Below are 22514 nucleotides of genomic sequence, written 5' to 3'. Positions count from 1 at the left end.
AAACCGGGAAAATCTTCAGGTTAAAGTTAGTTAACTCTAGGTCCAACTAACACGCAATTACGTACATGGTGAAATGAAACTTTGGAATCTAACCTAATCTTAAAAGCTGTTTTGAACTGTGATTGAGGGTTAGTTTCCATTTTGAATTCAGGCAAGTGATATGTTAATAGTTAACCCACATTATCATCACGAAAAGTCTAATAATGAATATTTCTATTGTAGGTCCACAACTTTAAATGCACCTGCCCTGTGGAATCATTTATTTTTTTAAGCTCATTGTCTGTAAATTAAAAAAAGTACAAATCTCAACTGAATATTAAAATGCATAATTAGTATCATTTCTAAAAAATTCACTCCTACTAAATCAACATTAAAAATAATCTATTATTTAATTAAGAGATTATTTTTCTAGCTTAAAACCTTTTTAATTTTCTACTTAGCAATCAAGTCTCTTATCATGCGGCTGGATATGAGAGTAACTCATTTTTGTCTATCCCCAAAATTTACTGAAATTTTTGATTGAGAAGTAGAAAAATTACTCAAGCAATCCACATAGCCCACCCTTGTGTATGAATTTTAAATAATGAGAATTTAAACTGAGTTCTACTATTTTGAAATACAATAGAACAGTTTGTCTGAGAAATGGTCTACACACTGCTGACATCCAATTCATTTTGTTCTAGCCGACAAAAAATTAAATTGACCTCTCAGGCTGTTATAAAATGTAATAAAGGTTATAAAAAGGTGAAGCAAATTATTCCTCTTGAATATATTTTAGTATTCTCTTGTATCAATTGGATGTATGTTGGAGAATTAGTGTTCACAGTAGATTGTTGCATCATATTTTAAATTATAGCATATTTCACTGTTCTTAATGCTGTAATGTTAGTAAACAGTTTAAAATGAAGAGTATTTGCAGATTTTTTTTTGTTACAGCTATAAGAAGTGGCAGAAAGCAGTCCAATGCTTATCAACTCTTGATGTTTTACTAAGTCTGACTATTTACTGTAAAACAAATGAAGAAAGTGTTTGTAGGCCCAAATTTCGTTCCAGAGTTAACAATGAAAAGGTATGTAATAAACTCTCTTATAGGATCTTCATAAGGTGCATCCAAAAGGTAATGTCACTGTTTTTATTGTGTAGCTTCATGATTCAGCATGCTCAGGCTAATTATAATCCATAAAGGGATGGTCAATAAGGCTGTTCAGTCATCTGCAACCATCTTAAGTATAAAGATTGGCGTATTCTTGAAACCCTTTTTTATATCCTATGCAACATGTGATGAATTAATATAAAGTTTTCTATAAAACCCAGCAAGTTCCCATTGAAGGCATTCCCAATGATAAAAATGGTTTTTAGTGATTATTGTTTATCAAAAACGCTAAGTCTACTGGTGGCACAAAGCAGTAAAGAACTCTGTTCCTACTAGTAGGCTACCTATGACCAACACTGATGAAAACCTGACTAAATTCTTGAACTCAGATTGTCATTTGAGTGTTTAATAAAAAAAAGACCTTCTGAAAAGTCATGACCAGATATCGCTGATGATTGAAAACTTGAACATATCAACTTGCCTTGCCCCACCACCTGATTTGTGACCTGCTTTCTAGGTGAAGGTGCCATCTGTTCCTCAGCTGCATTGAACTCCTTGCATATCACCCTTAGACTTTTTCTTATTTAGACAATTAAAAATTTCCAATTAAGGTAAATTGACAAAAGACAGTTACACAAAGGCTTTTAAGAATGTTCCATAGAGGATTAATTTGACGCCTTCAATGCCTAGAAATCTTACTGGAACATATATAGGATTTTTAATATGTTGTACTGGTGTTTATTTGTTTTTTATTACTGCATGTTTTTTAATCAACTCAGTGACATAACTTTTCACAGAAACCATGTAATGTAAACAGTCTACCTCTGGTATTAGGATTTGTAAAAATAACTTGTGGTTGAAAAATTCTTAATATATGGGATATCCTTTTTTTTAAATCAATTTTGCAAATTACAATTATTGTGTGATAGTTACTAATGTCAGTAATAAATTTTGTTTTCTTAAAAGAGTGAAATCATTATGAAAGTTTACCACCTTACCACTTCTAAACTGGTAGAAACAAACTATTATTTTTAAGCTACTACTTATGATATTCTTTTCTTTTTTATTGTTTAGATATCCTGAATGAATGGTGTCAAAATATTATCTGAAAGTGAAAGTATACATAAAAAATGTAATTATTTCAATAAAATATAATTTTTTTTTTCTTAGCCTTATCTTGAAATTATTGATGGAAGACATCCTACATTTTCAAAGTTGTACACTGGCAAAGATTATATTCCTAATAGTGTGTACATGGGGGAAAAAGTGAGTAAAAATAAGTTTTGTGTTTATTTTCCTGTTTTGTAACAGATTCAATTGCAAATCATACTAATTTTAAATCCTAACAGTTGATGGTATGACAGGATGAAGAAATTTTCTCTCATATTTTTACGTTCCAGCCTAATAAAAAAAAAATTTCTTTTGATCAAGCTTCTTTTCTTCGAAACTTTTTCAAGGTCTTAGTCATGGATCTTAAAACAGGGTCATCTCTTATCCTTCATGTAGTTCTAGAGTTCCTTCATAACCCATCAATTAAGAGTATGTCAAGTACTATATTTTTATTTCATTCAATAGAATTTTTTAAAGTTATGCAAGTTTCATAGTCATCCTAATTTTCCTAATACAAAATATTTTATCCTAATTTTTAGCTTTTTGTGCTGAGATTCTTGATTTTCATGTGTTTTTAAATGTGTGTGTGCATTTATGGATTTAAAAAAAATTTGAATTGATTTGAAGAATAGAAGGATTAAGATTTTTGATCCAATATCTTTTTATTTTAATTAGTAATGTTTGGAAAGATTGCAAAATTCAAACATTCCAATTTAGGAACAGTTAACTAATAATATACAGTGGAAAGTCACATATCCAGAATCGGCGGGACTTCTAGAAGTACGGATATTAGATTTTTCCATATAATAGACCCCAAAGGTAAATAAAGCATAAAACGATCTGAATCTAAGAAGCAAAAGGTAAATAAACATTATTTTTCGGGCAATAATGTTTTAGTATTAGAATGATGCCTAATCAATCAAAAACAAAATATTAGCAAAAAATTATTTTTTCTTAAAATATAGAAAACGAAAAAAAATTTGACAGTTATGAAAATATTAATTGCTTTCTCTGCTATTTTTAACTAGAACAATTCAAGCGAAAAGGGGGAATTCCCGTCATTCATTAAGGTAGGTAGGTGGAGGAGAAAAATTAATTTCCTCCTTATTTGTCATTCAAGTTGAGGGCGGGTATGTGATGAATTCTTATTTTCTCTCCCATGATTGGCTATCAATCAAGCATAAAAGTGCTGCATGCTGATTGGGTTCTCTTCTTGTGTGACTGAAAGTGACTCCACATTAACATTTGCTACGTTTACCCTTTTTCACAGTATTTCTTCTTTCTCTAACACTCTAATGAAAAGGTTCAAGGAAATGCCTCTTTTACTAGCTAGCTGCATAGGAAAGGGGGGAAGGGACTCAGTTGTGCTCTTTTGAAAACAAATCCAGATAAGAGTAATTGAAGTAGTTGCTTTATACAGCGCATGCACGGAAAAAATTTTTAAAAAAAATTATCCAGGTCCATCTAAAATTGGATGAATATCCCGGGTAATTGACTCTTCAGGAAAAGGGACGTCGATATAGGACGTTACACTGTATATGGTTCGGGCTTATAGTATTACTATATTATTTCAACCTTTTCAGGAATTCACTCATTATTTATATATATAGAGAGAGAAAGATATATAAATGTTTTGTTCATAATAATTAATCAAAATAATGTATTATCTAAAATTGTAAAAATAATTTGTCATAATAAATCAAAGGTAACTAAAATTGACTAACTAAAAAAAGTAGATTAAAAAAAAGATCTAACATTTCAATATTCTTGAGGCAGAAGTTTCAAGACCCTTTACTCAGACACCCAATTGACAGTACTCCAGGAACGATTAATAATAAAAGAATCTTGAGGATACTCCTGATTATAGTTGGCTCGGCAAAAAAAATCTGATTTTTTCTTAAATCCCCTATTGCGCAAGCGTGCATTATGATATGGCAAAGGTAAGTATGAAATCCCGCAATTTGATAGAGTGTCAAATTGTCTGACAATGACAATTCCCTGTCTTGATTTAAAATTACGTTTTCCCCCGGCAATTCACTGACTTTTTTTTCTGAATCTTGTTTTCCCTGACAATTCCCAGGGCTTACGAATCTGTTTTCAGACGATAAGGTTGTTCAATTTCCTAATTTTCAATCTAGGTTAAAAATTTTACAGGATCCGAGTGAAGAAAAGGTTCATACTTGTTTAGTATTTTTATTTCGCTTTTATTTTTTGAAACATGTTATTAAGGAGTTGCAAATCTTAGTCGCATTTTTAATTAAATGCTGCCAATTTTTTTTCTTATTTAGTCCGCTTTTTTAAATAATGAGTTTAAGAAAAAACAATTAACTATTCAATTTGGATTCAAACATATTTTATAAATCTCTTGGGAATAATTTAATTTGTACCAATAATAAACATTTATTTTATTTCGATAAATTATGAATTTTATGCATAATAGTCCTGACAAAGCTTGATCATTTTTGTATTTTTTCCCCCACTAGCTCAGCCAATTATGTTTTGAGTAATAATTTACTAAATTCTTCTGATTATTTAATTATATTCCTACTTTATTATTGATTAAAAAATAGCTGTAATTTAATCATTTTCTTATTCCAATTAGTATTTTGTATTTCCATTTCACTTTATTATTTTTTTTAAACTTTTTCTTAAAGTATAGGGATGTTTTTTTTTATTATTTATTTCTTCTTCACCTGTTCACTAATATGTGTGTGCGATGCTTTTCCTTCTCATCCCCTCTTAAATCAAAAAGAAAAAAATATCAAATTATTCTCAGTTTTCTGGATATCAGATTAATAGTTCTGTACTGTATTATGAAATTTTACTTTTTTTAGGACAATTCACGTGATGGTAATGAAGGCGGAATAGTTGTTTTAGTTACTGGACCTAACATGGGTGGAAAATCCACATTAATGAGACAAACTGGAACCCTTTTGGTGATGGCTCACTTGGTATGTTTTATTAATTTATTTTCATTTTGAAATTATTTAAAATCTGTCCAAATAGTTCATATTTTATTGTTATTCAATGTCTCTAGGAATTGCTGCACTTCCATAGATTATTTTTTTAAAATTAATTAATGATCAATTAGTCTTTTAGAATCCAAAAAAAAAAATTTACTTTCATGGCTCCATTAATTCTTTTTTCATAATAAAATCTCCATACAGGTATTTCATTATTTTAATGTATTTTTGCTTAGTTTCTACTACCTTGCTAATTTAAAAAATGTGCAAAAAAAAAAAAATAAACAGAACACCCTGAGTAACTTTCGATCCAATGATTGAATTTTCACAAACTTGACCTAAAATATGCTAATTAATTAGTGTAGATGATATTTTAAGTCAAAAAATCAGGCATAAAAACATACTTTCTCTGAATAAACATACATTTTTTGATGAATTTGATTTTTAACCCTCAAAATATAGGAGGTAGCTGCAATCTGGAAACTAAGATCCTAATAGTTTGGTCAGGTGATCAGTCGAAATTTTGGACCTCTTTCCTAAACCAAATATTGTAATTGTATTTCCCAGATTGCAGTTACCTCCTATGGTTTAATAAAATAGGTATGTTTATTCTGAGAAAGTACGTTTTTATGTCTGATTTCGTTACTTAAAGTATCACCCTAATTAATTAGCATATCTAAGGTCACCTCCCTGAACCATTGTCTTAGTGCATGAAAATCTGATGAAATAGATCAAAAGTTATTCAGGGTATTTTGTTTATACTGAATCTTTTTCTTCTTGTTTAAAAGTCATCAAAATTTGAGAAAGTGTGTATAAATGACTGAAAATATATTTAAAAGCTTCTTAAAAAAGTATTTAAAAATCACAGGAATGTACCATGGAATATATCATCACAAACAAGTGCATCAAAAAGAGATTTTTCAAATTTTTGTATGTTACTAGTATCAAATTAAAATTATCAGAATTTGGGAAGAAAAAAAATACTTTGCGAAAATAGCTGACTGATTAAAATTAGAAGCAATGGAACAGTCTTTAATTTAGTTTTAAAAGGAGGTAACTTGTATTCGAAATTTGTATGTTATAATAACACTGAATTAAACATAGTGGAATTTGAAAAACTATATCTAAAAATCACTTTTTTTTTCTTTTTTGCTGTTTGAAGATTTGTGTTTTACATAGATATGTGGCTGAATGGTTTATTCATATTTCGATCATACTCTTAAAAAGAAAAAAATCCTTGTCTGGAATTCCGAACTAACTACATTAAAATTTTTCTCTGCTACCATGTAGTCCCAGCTGCAAGTTTTCCTTAAATATTATTAATGAATCTGTAAGTTAAACTGTGAACTCATTATAAAGAGATTTCAAATACAGTTTTTACTGAAAATTGCATAATACAGTAGAGAACCATTTATCTGGTATCCAGAAAACCGGGAAAATTTTTGTAGTTAATTTATGAATTGTACTTATTTGTAAAAAATAAGTATGAGAATTTTGTATTTTTTAAAATTGTTTTTCTTGTCTAAACTTAAATTTCTTTTTATTCTTTTAAATGTTATTTTTCTACCATTTTTTTTTTTTTTTTTTTTTTTTTTTTTTTTTTTTTTTTTTTTTNGGAGTGCTTTTCTTTTTTCTCTTACTTTAAAATGTTGTACACTTTTTGCTTGTAATTTGGGTTCGCTAAAACATTGATTAACGACACTTTTTGGTCAATCCAGAAAACCGGGATAGCGATGGTCCCGAGTATCCCGGATAATTGGTTCTCTACTGTATCTATTCATTTTATTTCATTGACTCTCATTTTAGGGCTGTTATGTCCCTGCTGATTCAATGGAACTAACTCCAGTAGATAGAATTTTTACTAGAGTTGGAGCCAATGATAAAATTTTCAAAGGTATGTTTGTCACACATTTTTTTTTCTAATGTGTCCCCTATTTATATCATCAATATACTAGGCTAATAATTTTATTGGTTTATCTTTTTTTATCCTATGTTTTTATTTTCTTTAAAATTATCCACTAATTATCTAGCCATAGGATTTAAAAAAAATTGTACCAAATATACCTTAACTACTTGAATAATGGCATTTCTTTGTATTTAGATCACAAGCTTGAATTGGCTCATGACTATACAGTCAATTTTATTTACATATATAAATTTAAGTCAATGAAATCATATATTTCTGGGATGATCAACCACATTTCTAGCCCCTATCAAGTTAAGCCAATGGTGACATCTGATTATTTTTTTTAATCAAAGATTCACAAACTTAAATATTATGCGTGCAAAACTTATATACAAGACATAATACAGGGGGTTATTAATTCATTTTTATAAGTATGAAAACATGCATTCATAATAAACACAAAGAATGAAATCTCTGAATTCCTCATTCAGAGATGATTGTGCGTCAGAAAAAATTGTGATCTAGAGATCTGAGATCCAGAAGTTTCAAGAAATCATCCATCAAAAAAGTTTCTGGAAATCAATGATGTTTCAACAGTTCAAGCCCATTAGACTTTATCTTTTACCCCAAAATAAATTAGGAGTCTTTTTGTTAGGTTCTTGGAAAGCGATGAGGAGGAAATTAGTTAAATAGGAGTGCAAAATAGTGGGCATTTTAGTTCCATTGCAAGAGTTCTTCACTCTGACCTCCCTTGTGGGATCTCCAAGGTCAAGGTTGTAAGCTGTCAGTAAATAATTGATGATTAGGGATAACTCAATTTTCTTGCCACCATTAACTGTAACATGTCCAACCATTAGGAATGATGTAATTAAATTGATAAATTTAAATGCATATTTTTCTTTATTCAATATTATTAAATTTATTTATAACTGTATTCTTGTACCTGAAAAATATAGAAAAATAAAATCTTATTTTAAGATACAACATGTGCTATTTACACATTTGTTTCTTATTTTCTGAATGATCACAATGCAATTTTAATTTGGCCCTGTATTGTAAATAGAACTAAATTAATTGATAGATGAAGAGATGGTTTTTTATTTTAAATAGTAACTCGTTTAATTAACGATATTTTTCAAATGTCGTTTTTGATTTGATACTACAGTCAAACCCTGATATAGTGAACGAAATATTTGGTCCCATGCCTTGCTATACACGTATAATGTTATTTTTTGTGGATATAGTGAACCAAAAAAGTGAGGAAGTTCGATGTAATGAACTTTTTTCTGTCTTCGAATGATTTTTTTTTTCTCATTTTGTAATAATTTTCAAATTTCTATTTCAAAATAAATACATATACCGATTTTTAAAACTATCTATAGAGGGGAATGTAGCGATAAACATTTTTCCTTGTTTGCTTCTTTTATCTCACTTTCCCATCCCTAAACAAACCAAGCAGATGTTTCCAACTCAGGCAAATGATGCACCTGTAAGGAGTCAGTGGGATTAATATGCATTTTCTGTCAGAGGGAATAAGTAATTATTCATTATTGGTTAAAGGGTTGGACACTAATTTGTGTTGATAAGGCCCTCATTTCAACTCCTTTTTGCTCTCAATTCAGCTTAAAAAATCCTGCAAACAAGTGTCTCAAATTTAACTATGGCAAGCAGTAAACGTAAAACGTTCTCCATTGATAATAAAATGGGCATAATCAGAAAATTTAAAATGGATGCAATCAAGTTGATATTTTCAGGGAATATAAACTATCCAAATCTGCAGTTTGTCACATATGGAAAAATAGGCAATTAATAATTTCTGTTCCTGAAAAAAAATTTAGATGGCAGAAAAAAATTGAGAAAAGCCGGTCACAAGGATGTTGAAGAACCATTACTGAAGTGGTTCACCATTCGAAGAAGCCGCAATCTTCCAGTATCTGGACAAATGTCGATGAATTTGCTAAGCGATTTTATAAGACTACTTTTATGTGCTCAAATGCTACTACTTAAATTTTTCAGTCATTTATTTGAATAATGGGCCATTCTGTAAACACTCTAAACCTCAATTTTTATCTTACTTGTACATATTTTTAATTTATTCAATAATAAGGTACATAGGTTAAATCTTAAAAAATGAGATACAATACTAGTTATATTTAAATTTTTATTATGGAATCAGTTCTTAAAATTTAGCATTGTACTTTTTAAGTTTTCTTGTTATAATCAACATATTTACATTTATTTCCTTAGTTAAAAAAATATTATAGCATTTCAATTTTCTTCTTTTTCTTTCATGTATCTATATAATGCTCTTATTTAAAAATAAATTTAAAATTTAAAAATCATATTAAAATTATGTAAAAAATAAAAATTTATTTGAGCAAAAATTGGTTGTCCCCTGCATAACACAAAAACATGATAATTTTTATTTTTCTCATTTATTTTTAGGGCAAAACAGAAACTGCTTCAATTTTACTTTCTTTCTCTTAGTACTGACTTATATTACATAGGAAGTTCCTCTAAGTCTAATATTAGATAAAAAAAATTAGCACTTGTTTTCATGTCCCGTGCATAACTTAAATTTCTCTAAAAATTGTGAAAATCAAAAACTCCAAGAGCATTTATAACTGTAGGTGGCTAAGTAACTTTAACAATTTCCTCATGTTGTAAAACACTTTATCTTCTCGTTTAGGCCATTTCCAATATTTTCCAGGCTTTACCAATTCAGAAACTTCAATATCATTTCCCAGCACTTGCATAACTTCTCCAGCATATAAACTATTATCCTATTTCACAACACCCCAATTTCCTCCAATACTTTTTGTGGTGTTAATTGCCCTGGTATTAAGATTTCTTTTTATTGGTGCTACAGCATTTTTATAAAATTTTAAACCAGAAGGCGAATATGTAATTCCATGCATTTTAGAAATTCCTGGTATTACTCTTTCGTTGGCCCACATATTATTATCTCTGTTTATATCTTTATCTAAAAATAGCATCACTGTAATAGGTGACATAGCTTTTTTTACAACATTTGCAAAATCTTCCGCAGACTGCACAATTGGAACTGTCTTAGCTGCCTAAAACTGTCCTAAACTGTTTTAAAGTGTCTAAAACCTTAAACATTAGTAAAAGATAAAAATTCTATATGTGAAACTATTAAACACATAATTACATACATTAATAAATATTTTATATTTTTTATGCAATTTACTTTAACTTATTGAAGGAAAATAATATAATAGGAAAAGATCAATAACTTTTGAAGCTGCACAATTCATTGAATAACAAAAGTGAGTACCTTATCCTTTAAATATGCTTTTAGTACTGATAAATTATGTTTTTGCATAAGGATAAATAATGCAATATTTAAAGTAATAATAAATTTTTTAACAAAACAAAAACTTGTCTTCATTTTGTTCCTTGTTCAAAAATTAACCTTTTATTTTTCACATTATTTTTTTAAAATTTTAATATAATTTGATCCATAGAGTTTTGGACAGGACAGTTTAAACCGTTGATTAATCCTTTCTTTTTTAAACCTTGCCAACTCTGATGCTTCATTCAGATATGTCACCAAATAATATTTTCTTAATTTAATTTTCTCACCATTCTTCCAAACTGTAACTTCATCCTTCATTCCTGGTAGTGTAAAAAAATATCTGGACGGAAAAAAATTTAAATTAGGTGACTCTTCATCACTAATAGTATTTTTCTGACTAGCTTGCATGTTTAAGCCAAAATTTGTTGCAATTACAGAAACTACTGTTTTTTTTTTTTTTTTTTGGTAGGAGATTTAGGTAAAGATTTTAATGATTTTCTCATTGCTTTTCCGACAACTTGATAAATTTTGTAGGCATTTTCAATTTGGCTTCTTGATGCTGTATTATTCCTAAACTCTGTTTTCTTTCTTTGGCGATACAGTTGTAATTATCCTTTATAATGATTTATAAAGCTTCTAATTCAGATCACCAAACTAAATTCAAAGTAAGAATTAGTGTTGCCACTTCAAAATATACATAATTAAATCAAGTGTATACTTCCGTGTGTAATAAATTGCAGACATGTCCCGTGCATAACATTAGGTATGTCCTGTGCATAACACAAATAAAATAAATTTAGAATTTTATCAAATAATGTATTTGGAAAACATCCAGCATAATTTAATAGAAGTAATATTTATCAGCTAAGAATAAAATATAATGACAATATACAAGTTTTAAATTCACAGAGTTTATGAAAAATAGAAGTCAGGGTAGAAATTAATCTTTTTTCTGAGTCCCGTGCATAACGACTATATTAAATCCCTTTTCAAGTATTTAAACTTTAATTTTTTATTTGTTTTCTATGCAGTCTTTAAGAAACAGACTTGTTTTGAATTGAATTGTAAAAAAAATATTTATTTCCCCGTATATTTATTACAAAACTTCTTTATTGTTACTTGAGTACTATTTATTTCTCTTTATTTTAGAAATTTGGTCTTTATTTTGGCGCTTGTCACAATTTATACCATGATCTTATATCACCGTGAGGAATTGACAATGCATTGTAATATTAGATAGATTAATTTAGATACAAAACTTTTTTAATTTAATATTTTCAAGCTTTTTTTTTATTTAATTATTTTTTTAATGTTAATGCTATCATTTTTCGCTAATTCTGCGTTTGTAAGATTGCACGTCGTAAATATTGTAAATTGAATTTATTTGAATATAATAAGCAAATTTTTATTTCAGTTATTCTTAAAAAATTTAAAATTTTTATTGAGTACAATTGGGCTGCGATTGCAAATAAACATCTCCTATTAACTTTATAACTTTACTTATATAATATTTTTTTTTATTTGCATTATAATAATTTGTAATTACTTTAATCATTTTATTTTACTTCTCTTAATGAGAGGGTTCGTATGGACTGGATCGAATAGTCATTGAAAAATGTAATTTTACCCCAAACCCGAGAATTATCTTGGAATTAGACGATCTGTCTAATGGCGGGAGTTCACTTTTCCATTTTCAATAATGTAATTTGCCCTTGCAAAATAGAGGATTAAAAAATCCTATTTTTTCCATACCAAACATCATTAGATGCATCCTCAAGATTCTTCTATTATTCTGGAGTGTAGTCAGTTGGATGTCCGGGTTTAAAAAAACTGGAAAATTCTGCTCTAAGAGTATTAACAATTGTTAGGTTTTTTTTAAATCTACTATTGTTTCTCAATTTTCAACATTGTTTCCCAATTATGAAAAATTATTGTTTTATAATTTTGGATAATACATTATTTATTATGAAAAAATTCTTTTCATCGGCAATATTTTTTTGATGCCAATAAAAGAACGATGTTTTTTTTAATTGAGTAAACTCTGATTCCTCAGAAATGCTGAATCATTATCAAGTTTTGCATAGTGTGGAATCATATCTGCTTTTCTTTAAAGTTGTCTACATTTATTATACAATGATGATACATACAATGATTTATTACTAAAAATAGAGGATTATTTTATAAAGCAGATTGCAGCTTTCTCTTTTTAAAAAATTTTTGATTCCACTGAATTTTTTTTTCTGTTCAAAACTTTGTACTCAATAAATTAGTTATTGTTCATGGATTTTTTTTTAATTCAGTTGATTTCATGGCCTCTAGGGATTTAATATTTATGTTAGCGTTTCTTTTAATTGTTATTTCCGTTTGATAATTTTTAAATGCCGTTTTTATTTTATTTGATTGATTAATGAGTTTTTCTTGTATTCTATCGTCTTTTTTTTAAATAGTTAAAGACCTTTTTTTCTAATAGTTCCGTCTTTTTAATAATTTCGTCTTTTTTTTTAATAGTTTTTTTTTTTTAAATTTTTTAAAAAGTTTTTTTTAAATAGTTATGACCACCGAAGCCGTCGTCTTCAGGGGGTACCGGCCTTGGAAGCCATAAAACAAAACCTTTTCTTTCTTCAAAACCTTTTTCTTCACATAGTATAAAAATTCCTGTATGTTTTATTTAAAATCATTAAAAGTATGAATTTTATTATGCAACTTTCTTTTTTGTAGATATATTTTTCCAGTAGGTACTTCATAACACCATTTTTGACAATGGAACTTAAAAAAACAGTTTATTTTATTTGTTTGTAAGGGAGAGCCAGATACTTTATAAATTTAAGGTTATAATTCATTTTTTATCTCTAAATAGTTATTCTAATTATCAACTCGAGAAAGAAAGACATGTTTATAAATTTCAATTGTTTCTCCAGGCTTTTCATATGTGTGTGTAAAATTTTAAATATATTTTAAGTAAACGAAGATATATTGAGAAGGAGGGGGAAAATACCTTGATTAATTTTTTTAAAATTCAAACTGTTGCTCTTTTTTCATAGGAAAATTATAATTATGTGTTTAATAATAATAAATGTGATTAGTGATAAAAGTAAACTTATCAGGGATGAAAGACTTCCGCAAAAAAGCGGAAATCCGCTTTTTTCTACCAATTTTTAAAATTTCCGACCATGTTCCAAAAAATAAAATTTTTGGGGAGTCCAATTAGATAACCCAAGCCTCCCGATCGATAGTCGGATTACCGCGACTTCCGCTATAGAGTGGAAAGGAGTCTTAAGTGTTTCGTTTCCGACCGCCGATATTTGATTTATTTTGTTTCGCTGATTTTTGGAATTTTAAATATTAGGAATTGCTCCGGAATCTGCTAAAATCGCGATTTTTAATCAGACAATTTTAATATCAATCATCGATTTTTCGTATTTAACTGATTTAAAAGTTACGTGTTGCGATTCAAGAGCCATACTAGCAATTCCTATTCACTCAATTTAAAAATCCAATATCGCGATTTGTATTTAAGCGTTTTTAAAACACAATTTCGCGATTTGTATTCTCACAAGTTTAAAATCCAACATCGCGATTAACATCAGATATTGTTTTTCTTATTTGTACAATATTTAAAAATTACTCATTGCGATTCGTATTCACGTGATCTAAAAATTATGCATCACAATTCTTAATTACCCGATTTGTATTTTCATGTCTTTAAAATCCAGCAGCGCGATTCATATTCACGCGATTTTAAGATCCAACCGCACGATTCATATTCATGCGATTTTAGAATCCAAGCGCACGATTAATATTCACACGATTTTAAAATCCAAAATCGCGATACATAGTCACTCGATTTTTTAATCCAAAATCGCGATTCATATTCACGCGATTTTAAAATACATTATCGTTATTCATATTCACGCGATTTTAAAATCCAAAATAGCGATTCTTGAAAGAAGTAGAAGTAAGTTTTCTCTTGAATCAGTTACTGTAAAGATGTGGTATATTTTTCATTAGTAAGTAATTTCATAGTCGTGCCTTCCTATAATTGCTTAATTTTTTTTTAATATAGTAATGGTCACAATTTTAAAATTATATTTAAGAAAAATTTAAAGTTAACTGTCTAAATGCTTCTGCCAGTTTAAATAATAAATCAAAGTCTCCTAGCATAGTTAAAAGTTACTTTTATAAATCTCAGTATCATATAGAGCACTCCCCCCCTCCCCCCCTCTCCTCCCAGTGGCCTGCATTGTAAAAGTTCAGCTTTTTTTATTTTTGTCCACTTTCATGCCTGACTTATACATAAATATTCATTTTAATTAAGAATTTATTTAGAATTTCATGTTTTGAGAATATCAAAGATTTCAATTTACAAAGATATTACTTTTTTGAAATGCGTCATAGTGATCTTACTCAAGAAAGTTTCAGGATTTTTGAATCGGGCTCATAATCACCCCTGCCCATTGAAATATATCCCATTAATTCTTTCTTTGGTTTCATCCTGACACTGTTTTATTGCATTATCTGCTGCCAAAATAGCTTAATATCACATGCATTTTGTGAACTGGAAGGTATCATAAATCAAAGCAATTATGTTTGAATTAATTCTACAGTTTATGTTCAACAACTTCATTGTGGTTGCTCTGATTGTCTTATCTTTATGTGATCAAAAGGGAAGATCGTGCACCCCCGTATCCTTATAAACATTGGAAAGAGTATTCTTATCTAAAAAAAAAAAAAAAAAAAAAAAAAAAAAAAANAACATCAATGTTCCTTAGGCCTCTCTGTGCCTTGGGTAGCTGTTTTGTTTTACTGTTTCAATTTTTTATTTCCATGAATGTGAACAACTTTGAAATAAGTGCTCTAAAGAATTCCAATATATCTTGGCTTTACTACACTGGCACAAATAGAACAATATCCTTGTCAACTGCTACATGTGAAGAAGGGTTTTTCATAAGAACTAACATAAGAAATAAATCAATTTAAAATTACTAATTAAACGTATATGAGTGCAAGGAACTGACTTTAAAAAACAAATTGGAAATGTTCTTAGTGATTTCAAAATTGATGCTGTGAAATCATGTTGATGAAATGGTGGTTAGAATTTTGATGTAAATAAAGTATTTAATTTAAATGTATTTTTTTAAATCCAAAATATGTTAACTGTAGAAAAATTATAATAAGTTAAAGAAAGGAAAGAACATATCTCTTATTCAACAGACCATCTGCTACTTCTATCATAAAAAGTCTCTCATCCATAAATTTTTTATGAAATCAGTTTCTGTTACTTATGCAGGGCTGCCTAGTACTATTCTTTTTGCTGAATATTTTTATAGAGTGGTAGACAAATAAAACTAAAACTTTGAGAAGTTTTAGTAATTTATTCCACTTTTTAATTGGCGTTTCATATGAAATTTTAAATCAATAATATGTAGTGCTGTAAAAAGTAACTTTAAATCAAATTTACTAATCAAAGAATGACACACTAAAGCATAAAAATAGCTGCAAGTGGAAGAAATCCCCCCCCCAAAAAAAACAGAAAGTTGACTGCCCTGTTTTTAATGTAATTTTTATTTATTATTATTATTTTACAGTTTTCGTATTTTACTCCCCCAAAATTAATTTTTCTCCACTAAAAGAAGTCGAAGAGTATTTTCACTCCTTGAAAAAAAAAAAATTCTTGGTTTAGTTACACAATATACTCTTTACTAAAATAAAAGTTGTTTATGACATTTGGTATTTACTTTCAGTTTATACATTAAAATAATTATGAAAAAGGGAATGTTTTAGTTTATGTTTCAAACAGTTATTTTGCAATTGGTTTGAGAACATTCAATGCATTGGCTACAGCCGTCTTTTATTATTTATATGTAAAACTGAATTAGGATTGTAGAAAATTTCCGGCAAATTGTAAAAATTTAATCTTCAACTAAAAAATAAGTTATAACTCCTTAAAAGTTGCAAACCTGATTTATTTATTTTATCTTTTTTTATTAAATTAATTTTTCTTTTTAAGGAGAAAGCACATTTTTTGTTGAGTCTAGTGAAACTGCCAGTATATTGCACCATGCTACTAGAGATTCATTTGCTCTTATTGATGAACTTGGTAAGTTAGTTATATATTAGATGGCAATTATATGACAGTAATTATGTGTATTTCAAAGGCACAAAAATTTGAGCCTGATATAGAAATTGAAATACATATGTAATTCATCCATGTCGTCAAAAGTGAGTCTTGTATAATAGTTAGAACAAAAAATGACCCTGTTTATTCATAATATTTTAATAATGAATTTGATATGATTTTGAAGATGCCTTGATAGTTCCCAATCAGAAATTTACATTAAATGATGTTCTCTTATTTTGATATTCATGTAAAACATAATAAGATTTGTTGACTTTTTTGCAGTCATGAATAAAAAGAAAATGAATATTTCATTCATAGGAATATTTCAAAATAACTATTCTCAAGTAGAAATAAATACAGGGTGTCTATAAAAGAACTCCGGGGTTTTGAGGCAAAATATTTTTATGAAATAAAAAACATACATACATGTTTTATACATGACTGAAAAGCTTACATTTTCAAGTTTTTTTAACACTTAGTAAAGTTCTATATGAGCCCCGTTAGTGGCACGGCAGACGTCTAAACGGTATTCTACCTCTTCCCATGTCCTGGCGAGCATGTCTGGGGTGACAGTTGCCACACAATATAACTATTCGTTGACTATTCGTTCCCTGAGATGTTGAACATCACGAATTTTCTCTGCACTTTGTACAGTAACTAAAGACTTCGTTTCTATGAGCCAAATAACACATTGAGCCTTTTGTTGCGGAGTCGCCATCATTTCAAATTTCGCGACGTCATTTCAAGGTCAACGCCCTGCAGCGTCGCCAACAGTTGATACAAACATTCCCAATTGGTATGAGTAAAACTTTTTGAGCTACTCTTTTCAGAGAAATCGACTAAATTTTGCTATCTTTTATAGTTAGTGAGATATGAATTTTTAAAACCCCGGAGTTCTTTTATAGACACCCTGTATATATACCTTAAAGCCATCCACATTACACTTTAGATCACTGTAAAAATTGTACATTTATATTTGTATTAAAATTGAGAACTAGTTTCAATACAATTAATTACTTATCCTCCTTCTGACATCATTAAATAATAAACATTTGATACAGAAAAACTTTCTTCAGCAAATACTGTTTTTTAACTTTACATTTTGCAAAAAGGAGGAACAAACTTGCCTTTAAAATGCTTTTCTGCATAGTTTTTCAACTGCTTCAATACCATCCATTCACATAAGACATTGCGTTCACTCCTCTTATTTTTACCTCCTTAATTAGGATGCTCAATGTACTACCCATTTCATTTTAGAAAATTATACCTAGCTTGAATCAGAATACTTTTAATTATAATTAAAATCATTGCTTTTAGGTAGAGGAACTGCTACCTATGATGGGGCAGCTATTGCTTATGCCACTGCAAAACATTTAGCTAAGAACATAGGCTGCCGCACTTTATTTTCAACTCATTATCATGCTCTTGTGGAGGATTTTCATGGTGTGCCGAATGTTGGACTTGGACACATGGTAAATTTTTAAATATATATATATAGATGTTATATTATTTCATGTGAAGAAAAAATATAAAAGGAATTTAAAATTAGGGAAGAGTTGTGTTGTATGCTGTAAATTTGTGTGCGATTTATATTCTCTTCAGATTATTGGAAAAATTTTTCCTTTCTGCTGAAAGTGAAATTCACCTTTTATTGGAATTGCCTAATTAAAATTACAAATAACTAGAGGTGTATCCAGTACTGGTCCAGATTTTCATTCCCCGGTTATTATCTGATCCAGACAAAATGTTTGACAGACCCGGTTTTTTCTCTCAAACCTGACTCTGCCAATTTTGCCGGGTAACACTCATTTATGTTTGACACAATCATATTCAACCATCATTTTGCCTACATAGCAATTTTTAGTTTGCAGGCTTCATACATGTCTTAAAAATGTTTAATTTTGCATCAGAAAAATTAAATATTCTTAAAAGTTCTTTCTTTTTCTTTAAAGGGAAAGGTGTAAAGGAATTTTTACTTTCATAATTTAATGTTTTAAAAATAAAAATTCTAATGATTTTAAGTTAAAGTAATCAATTTTTGATAGAAATAGTGATAGCAAATTTTATTTCTCTTATTGATTTCATCGTTGGTGACGTGCCATCGTCTTCAGCACTGGCAAGCTAATGGCCTTCTTGAGATATTATATTTATAGATTAGTACCATAATCTTTGAACTTGACTTGAGGATAATTCACTAATTACGTATTTTCATGTGGGTCCGCATAACAGCCATTGGCTTCATCACCTCAAAATTTTTATCTCCCTTTTATTCATTAAATTTAGAAATTAATTGAAAATTTTAGGCGTAATATTTTTACCTGAGGGACTGTCCACCACTTTCGTAAAAGTTTTGTAAACTTTTATTGTACTTTATTACTTTTTTTGCTTTTATTTCTTATTAATTATATTTATTATTATTAGTTTTAAAATTTTCAGTACTCTTAAATTGTTTTATGAGATAATATTTAGAGGCAAGATTTTAAAAAAAAGTATGAAGTAAGGGGCTTTTTATTCCAAAAAACTTTCAACAATTCAACTCTTAATGATTTTATTTGCAAACAATTAAAATGAAAAATTCAATTATCTCAGATTTATTAAATATTATGAATGTAAGGACCATCTAATAATTTACTTTTGACAAAAATGTTTAGGTTCAATACTCATTGTTTTTACATTTCAAAATTATTGAAATTTTTAAAATCATTTCATGAAAAAAAATACTGAACCAAGTAACAAATAATAACATTTTTTAGGGCCATTCACTAATTTACGTTCATAATATGAATTTATTAAAGTTTTCTTAGTTTGATTAATTCTTAACATATCTTTATAAATTCAGTGTGATCAATAGTATTAATCTTGTTAATGTTTTGTTGAATATACTTTTATAAATAACTTTTATTTAAATCTAAAAAATATACTCAATAACCTTTTCCAAATAAATAGTTAAATTAATTGTAATTTTGAATTAAATGTTTTACATAATTAAGTAAAGTAATTATTAATTTAAAAATAAAATGAGCTGCTTAGTATTGAATATTTTTAAAATTGTGTATAAATTGTTTTTATCATGGCTAATATAATCAAGAAAAGAGTTCTTTGTCAGAAACTAGTTATTTTACCATGATCATGTAAAGTTTTTTGAAATTATTTTGTATTTTGTTAATGTATTTCTGAAGAACTTATAGGAACCAGTAGGAAGAATAAAAATTTATTATTGATGCTCATATCCTAATTACAGGGTTGGAATTTTCGATATCAAAAACTGGTTTTTGACTTGACGAGTCAGAAACCTGTTGTAAAATCAAAAAATGTTGAAATCTGACAAAAACTGTCAAAATCTGACAAAACTGTCTAAAACTTAGGACAAGCTTCTTTATTAACATTTGGGGCATTTTATTAGACGTTAAATAAAACACAATACTTGCATTATATACTACTATAATTATAATTTATATTATGTATCATTTATAAAAAATATAGCCAAAATTATTAATTTGTAATAAATTATTAATTGGTTTTTCTAAAAACATGGTACTCTTAATATATTGCAAGTAATAATGAGTTGTTACATTGTAAATATTAATTTTAATTATAATGTCATAATTTAGGCAGATTTTTTAGATTAAGTAAAACTAAAGTGGTCGCCAATAATTGCCTGATCTCAACTTAGAAAAAATAAGCATTTCTTATCCATTCTAAATGTTTGTCTATTCATGTGAATGAGGTTTCGAGGGAAATTCAGGCAGCCAACGGAAAATTCTTTGTCTAAAAGTCCTTCAAACACTTTTATTGTTAAAAAACATTAAATGTGAATTTGTGTGTTTATTAGTTTGAATTCCTTAAGTTTATTAATGAGACCTTTGATTTCTAATAATCTTTAACATATTCTCGTTTATTTAAGAATTGTGTAAAATCAAATAAATTTCTTTTCTTACATAAACTTTACTTTCCAAAAATATTTTAAAAAAGTTTTTGTACAAAAGCAAAATTTACCAAATTAATAAAAATATTTCAGAGGTCACAGTGACCTCCTATAACCCCCCATTCAGCATCCCTAAAATCACTTGATTCATAAAAAAATTAATCATACTTAAATACCTTTATTACTGTATACCAATTCAATAACTCACCTTTGAAAAAATCAGACTTAAATAAACCTTAAAAATAATTATATAACATCTTATTTTATAGGCATGCATGGTTGAAGATGATAGTGGAAGCCCCACTTTAGAAAAAGTGACATTTCTTTATAAATTTGTTAATGGTGCTTGTCCTAAGAGCTATGGCTTCAATGTTGCTCGATTGGCTGGAATAGATGAAGAGGTACAAATAATTTTCTTTTATATTTTTATTGCCAATCAATAAAACACAAGAACATTTATTGATAAATATCATATTCTAAAATATTTATAAAATTTTAAGTATTCTTTGGATTTTAGATAACAGTAAACACATCGATTATAAATTTTTATCATAAGTCTTCTACCAGATACATTTGGGCATAATTTTTTTTTTCTTTTTATGTTGAACAAATAACAGGAAGCTATCATAAGCTAATAGAAATCAAAATTAAACTAATCACTCAGTTCTCTTATCCTTAAACAACCCATCTTTAAATTTGTATTTAGATTGATACTATACATAATTATTAAATTCTAACCTCTTTTCAAAATGACATTGTTCTACTTGTGGGTCATTTTTTAATGATGTCACTGATTAGTTTTAATTTTATAAATATTTTTAATGTATCTATTAATTTTAAAAAAAAATAATTTTTACAAACAGATAATATATAAGATGAATATAACAGACCCCAAAAAGTAAATTCCTGAGCTGTTTTATTATATTGTATTCAGTCTTGTTGATATTTTATGAGTATATTGTTATTACAAGTGATTAGCAAGCACTGTCAATGAGCTAAGATGCAAATATTATGTGTTCATAAAGTGATAAAATTGTGAATAAATTAAATTTTAAAAAATCAAAATTTATCACCGTAATGCCAACAAATGTTTTAAGAAAGAAATTACATTTATCAGTTCCCATCATAGTAATTGGAAAACAAGTATTGAAGAAATATTTTGTTTCTGCCTAACTCATGTAACATAATAAGAAATTAATTTCAAAGTATGTTTTTTTTATTAATATGCTGCCTGTTTCATTTGCAAATTACTAGGCCAAAGACTTGAGTTAGTTTTTTTTCCTCAATTTATCTAAAAATTTAACAGAATGTCAATTTTTATTGTAATTTTCATTGCTAGTCTAATCTTTTTTTAAAAAATGGCAACATTTTGAATGACAGATGAGTCTTTTGAATCTGGAAAAAGATGATCTTAAAAACTCAATTTACTGCAAGGTAGAGCAACTCGTCCTTACGCATTGTAAACCCTGGCTATGCCTCTGCTCTGTATCCCGAACAATTTAAACAAAAAATTTGCTTGCATATAGAGGAAAAGAGAAGTAAATTATCAAAAAGATATATACTAGCAATGTAAGCATTAGTACAAATAAATGGGGGATTAATCCCTTAAACTTTTTTTTTTTAATTATCCCCTAAATTTAATTCTTATCAATGCTGTTTTTTTTCTAGTTTAAATACCGTAGCTGGCAATCTACAGGGATGAGATTCTTCCTCGGATTCGCGGATTTCCGCTTTTTTTTTCCAGATTTTTCCCTCTAATTTCCTCTGAAATTTTTTTTTTGCACAAGTTAAAATGTTTTATGAGGAATTTAATTTTACTCGGAGGGAAATTATTGAAGTCCCTTTTCCTCCCTCTGAAGTTTCTCTAAAAATCATTTCCTTGGGATAAAACTGGTTGACCTTTATACAGGGATGAGATTTTTTTTGTCTCTCGAATTTCAGCCTTTTTATCAAAAACTCCGATTCTCTAAAAGTTTCGTTTTTTTTAAATAAATATCCCGTTTTTTTTTAAATTCAGTCATTGAAGTAAAATAATTATATTTATTTACGATTTTCAAAGATAAACAGAAAATTCAATCTA

At 28.1% G+C, this 22514-nt stretch overlaps 1 protein-coding gene across 2 annotated transcripts in view; it reads left to right on the top strand.

The window, feature by feature from the left end:
* LOC107448365 (DNA mismatch repair protein Msh6) overlaps positions 1-22514 on the top strand; it is a gene marked incomplete at its 5' end in the record, with an annotated part of 128773 nt that overhangs the window by 88546 nt on the left and 17713 nt on the right. Inside the window, 7 exon segments of one of the 2 annotated variants that reach the window (XM_071187838.1) lie at positions 937-1069; positions 2264-2359; positions 5038-5154; positions 6973-7060; positions 16399-16488; positions 17827-17981; positions 20704-20835. In XM_071187838.1, the coding sequence (XP_071043939.1) occupies positions 937-1069; positions 2264-2359; positions 5038-5154; positions 6973-7060; positions 16399-16488; positions 17827-17981; positions 20704-20835 (811 nt within the window). 2 annotated transcript variants of the gene reach the window in all.

The sequence above is a fragment of the Parasteatoda tepidariorum genome, chromosome X1 (assembly GCF_043381705.1).
Source record: "Parasteatoda tepidariorum isolate YZ-2023 chromosome X1, CAS_Ptep_4.0, whole genome shotgun sequence".
In the NCBI taxonomy this organism is placed as follows: Eukaryota; Metazoa; Arthropoda; class Arachnida; order Araneae; family Theridiidae; genus Parasteatoda; species Parasteatoda tepidariorum.
The sequence above is the reverse complement of the archived record's forward strand: the minus strand, read 5'-3'. Positions and strand labels throughout refer to the sequence as shown.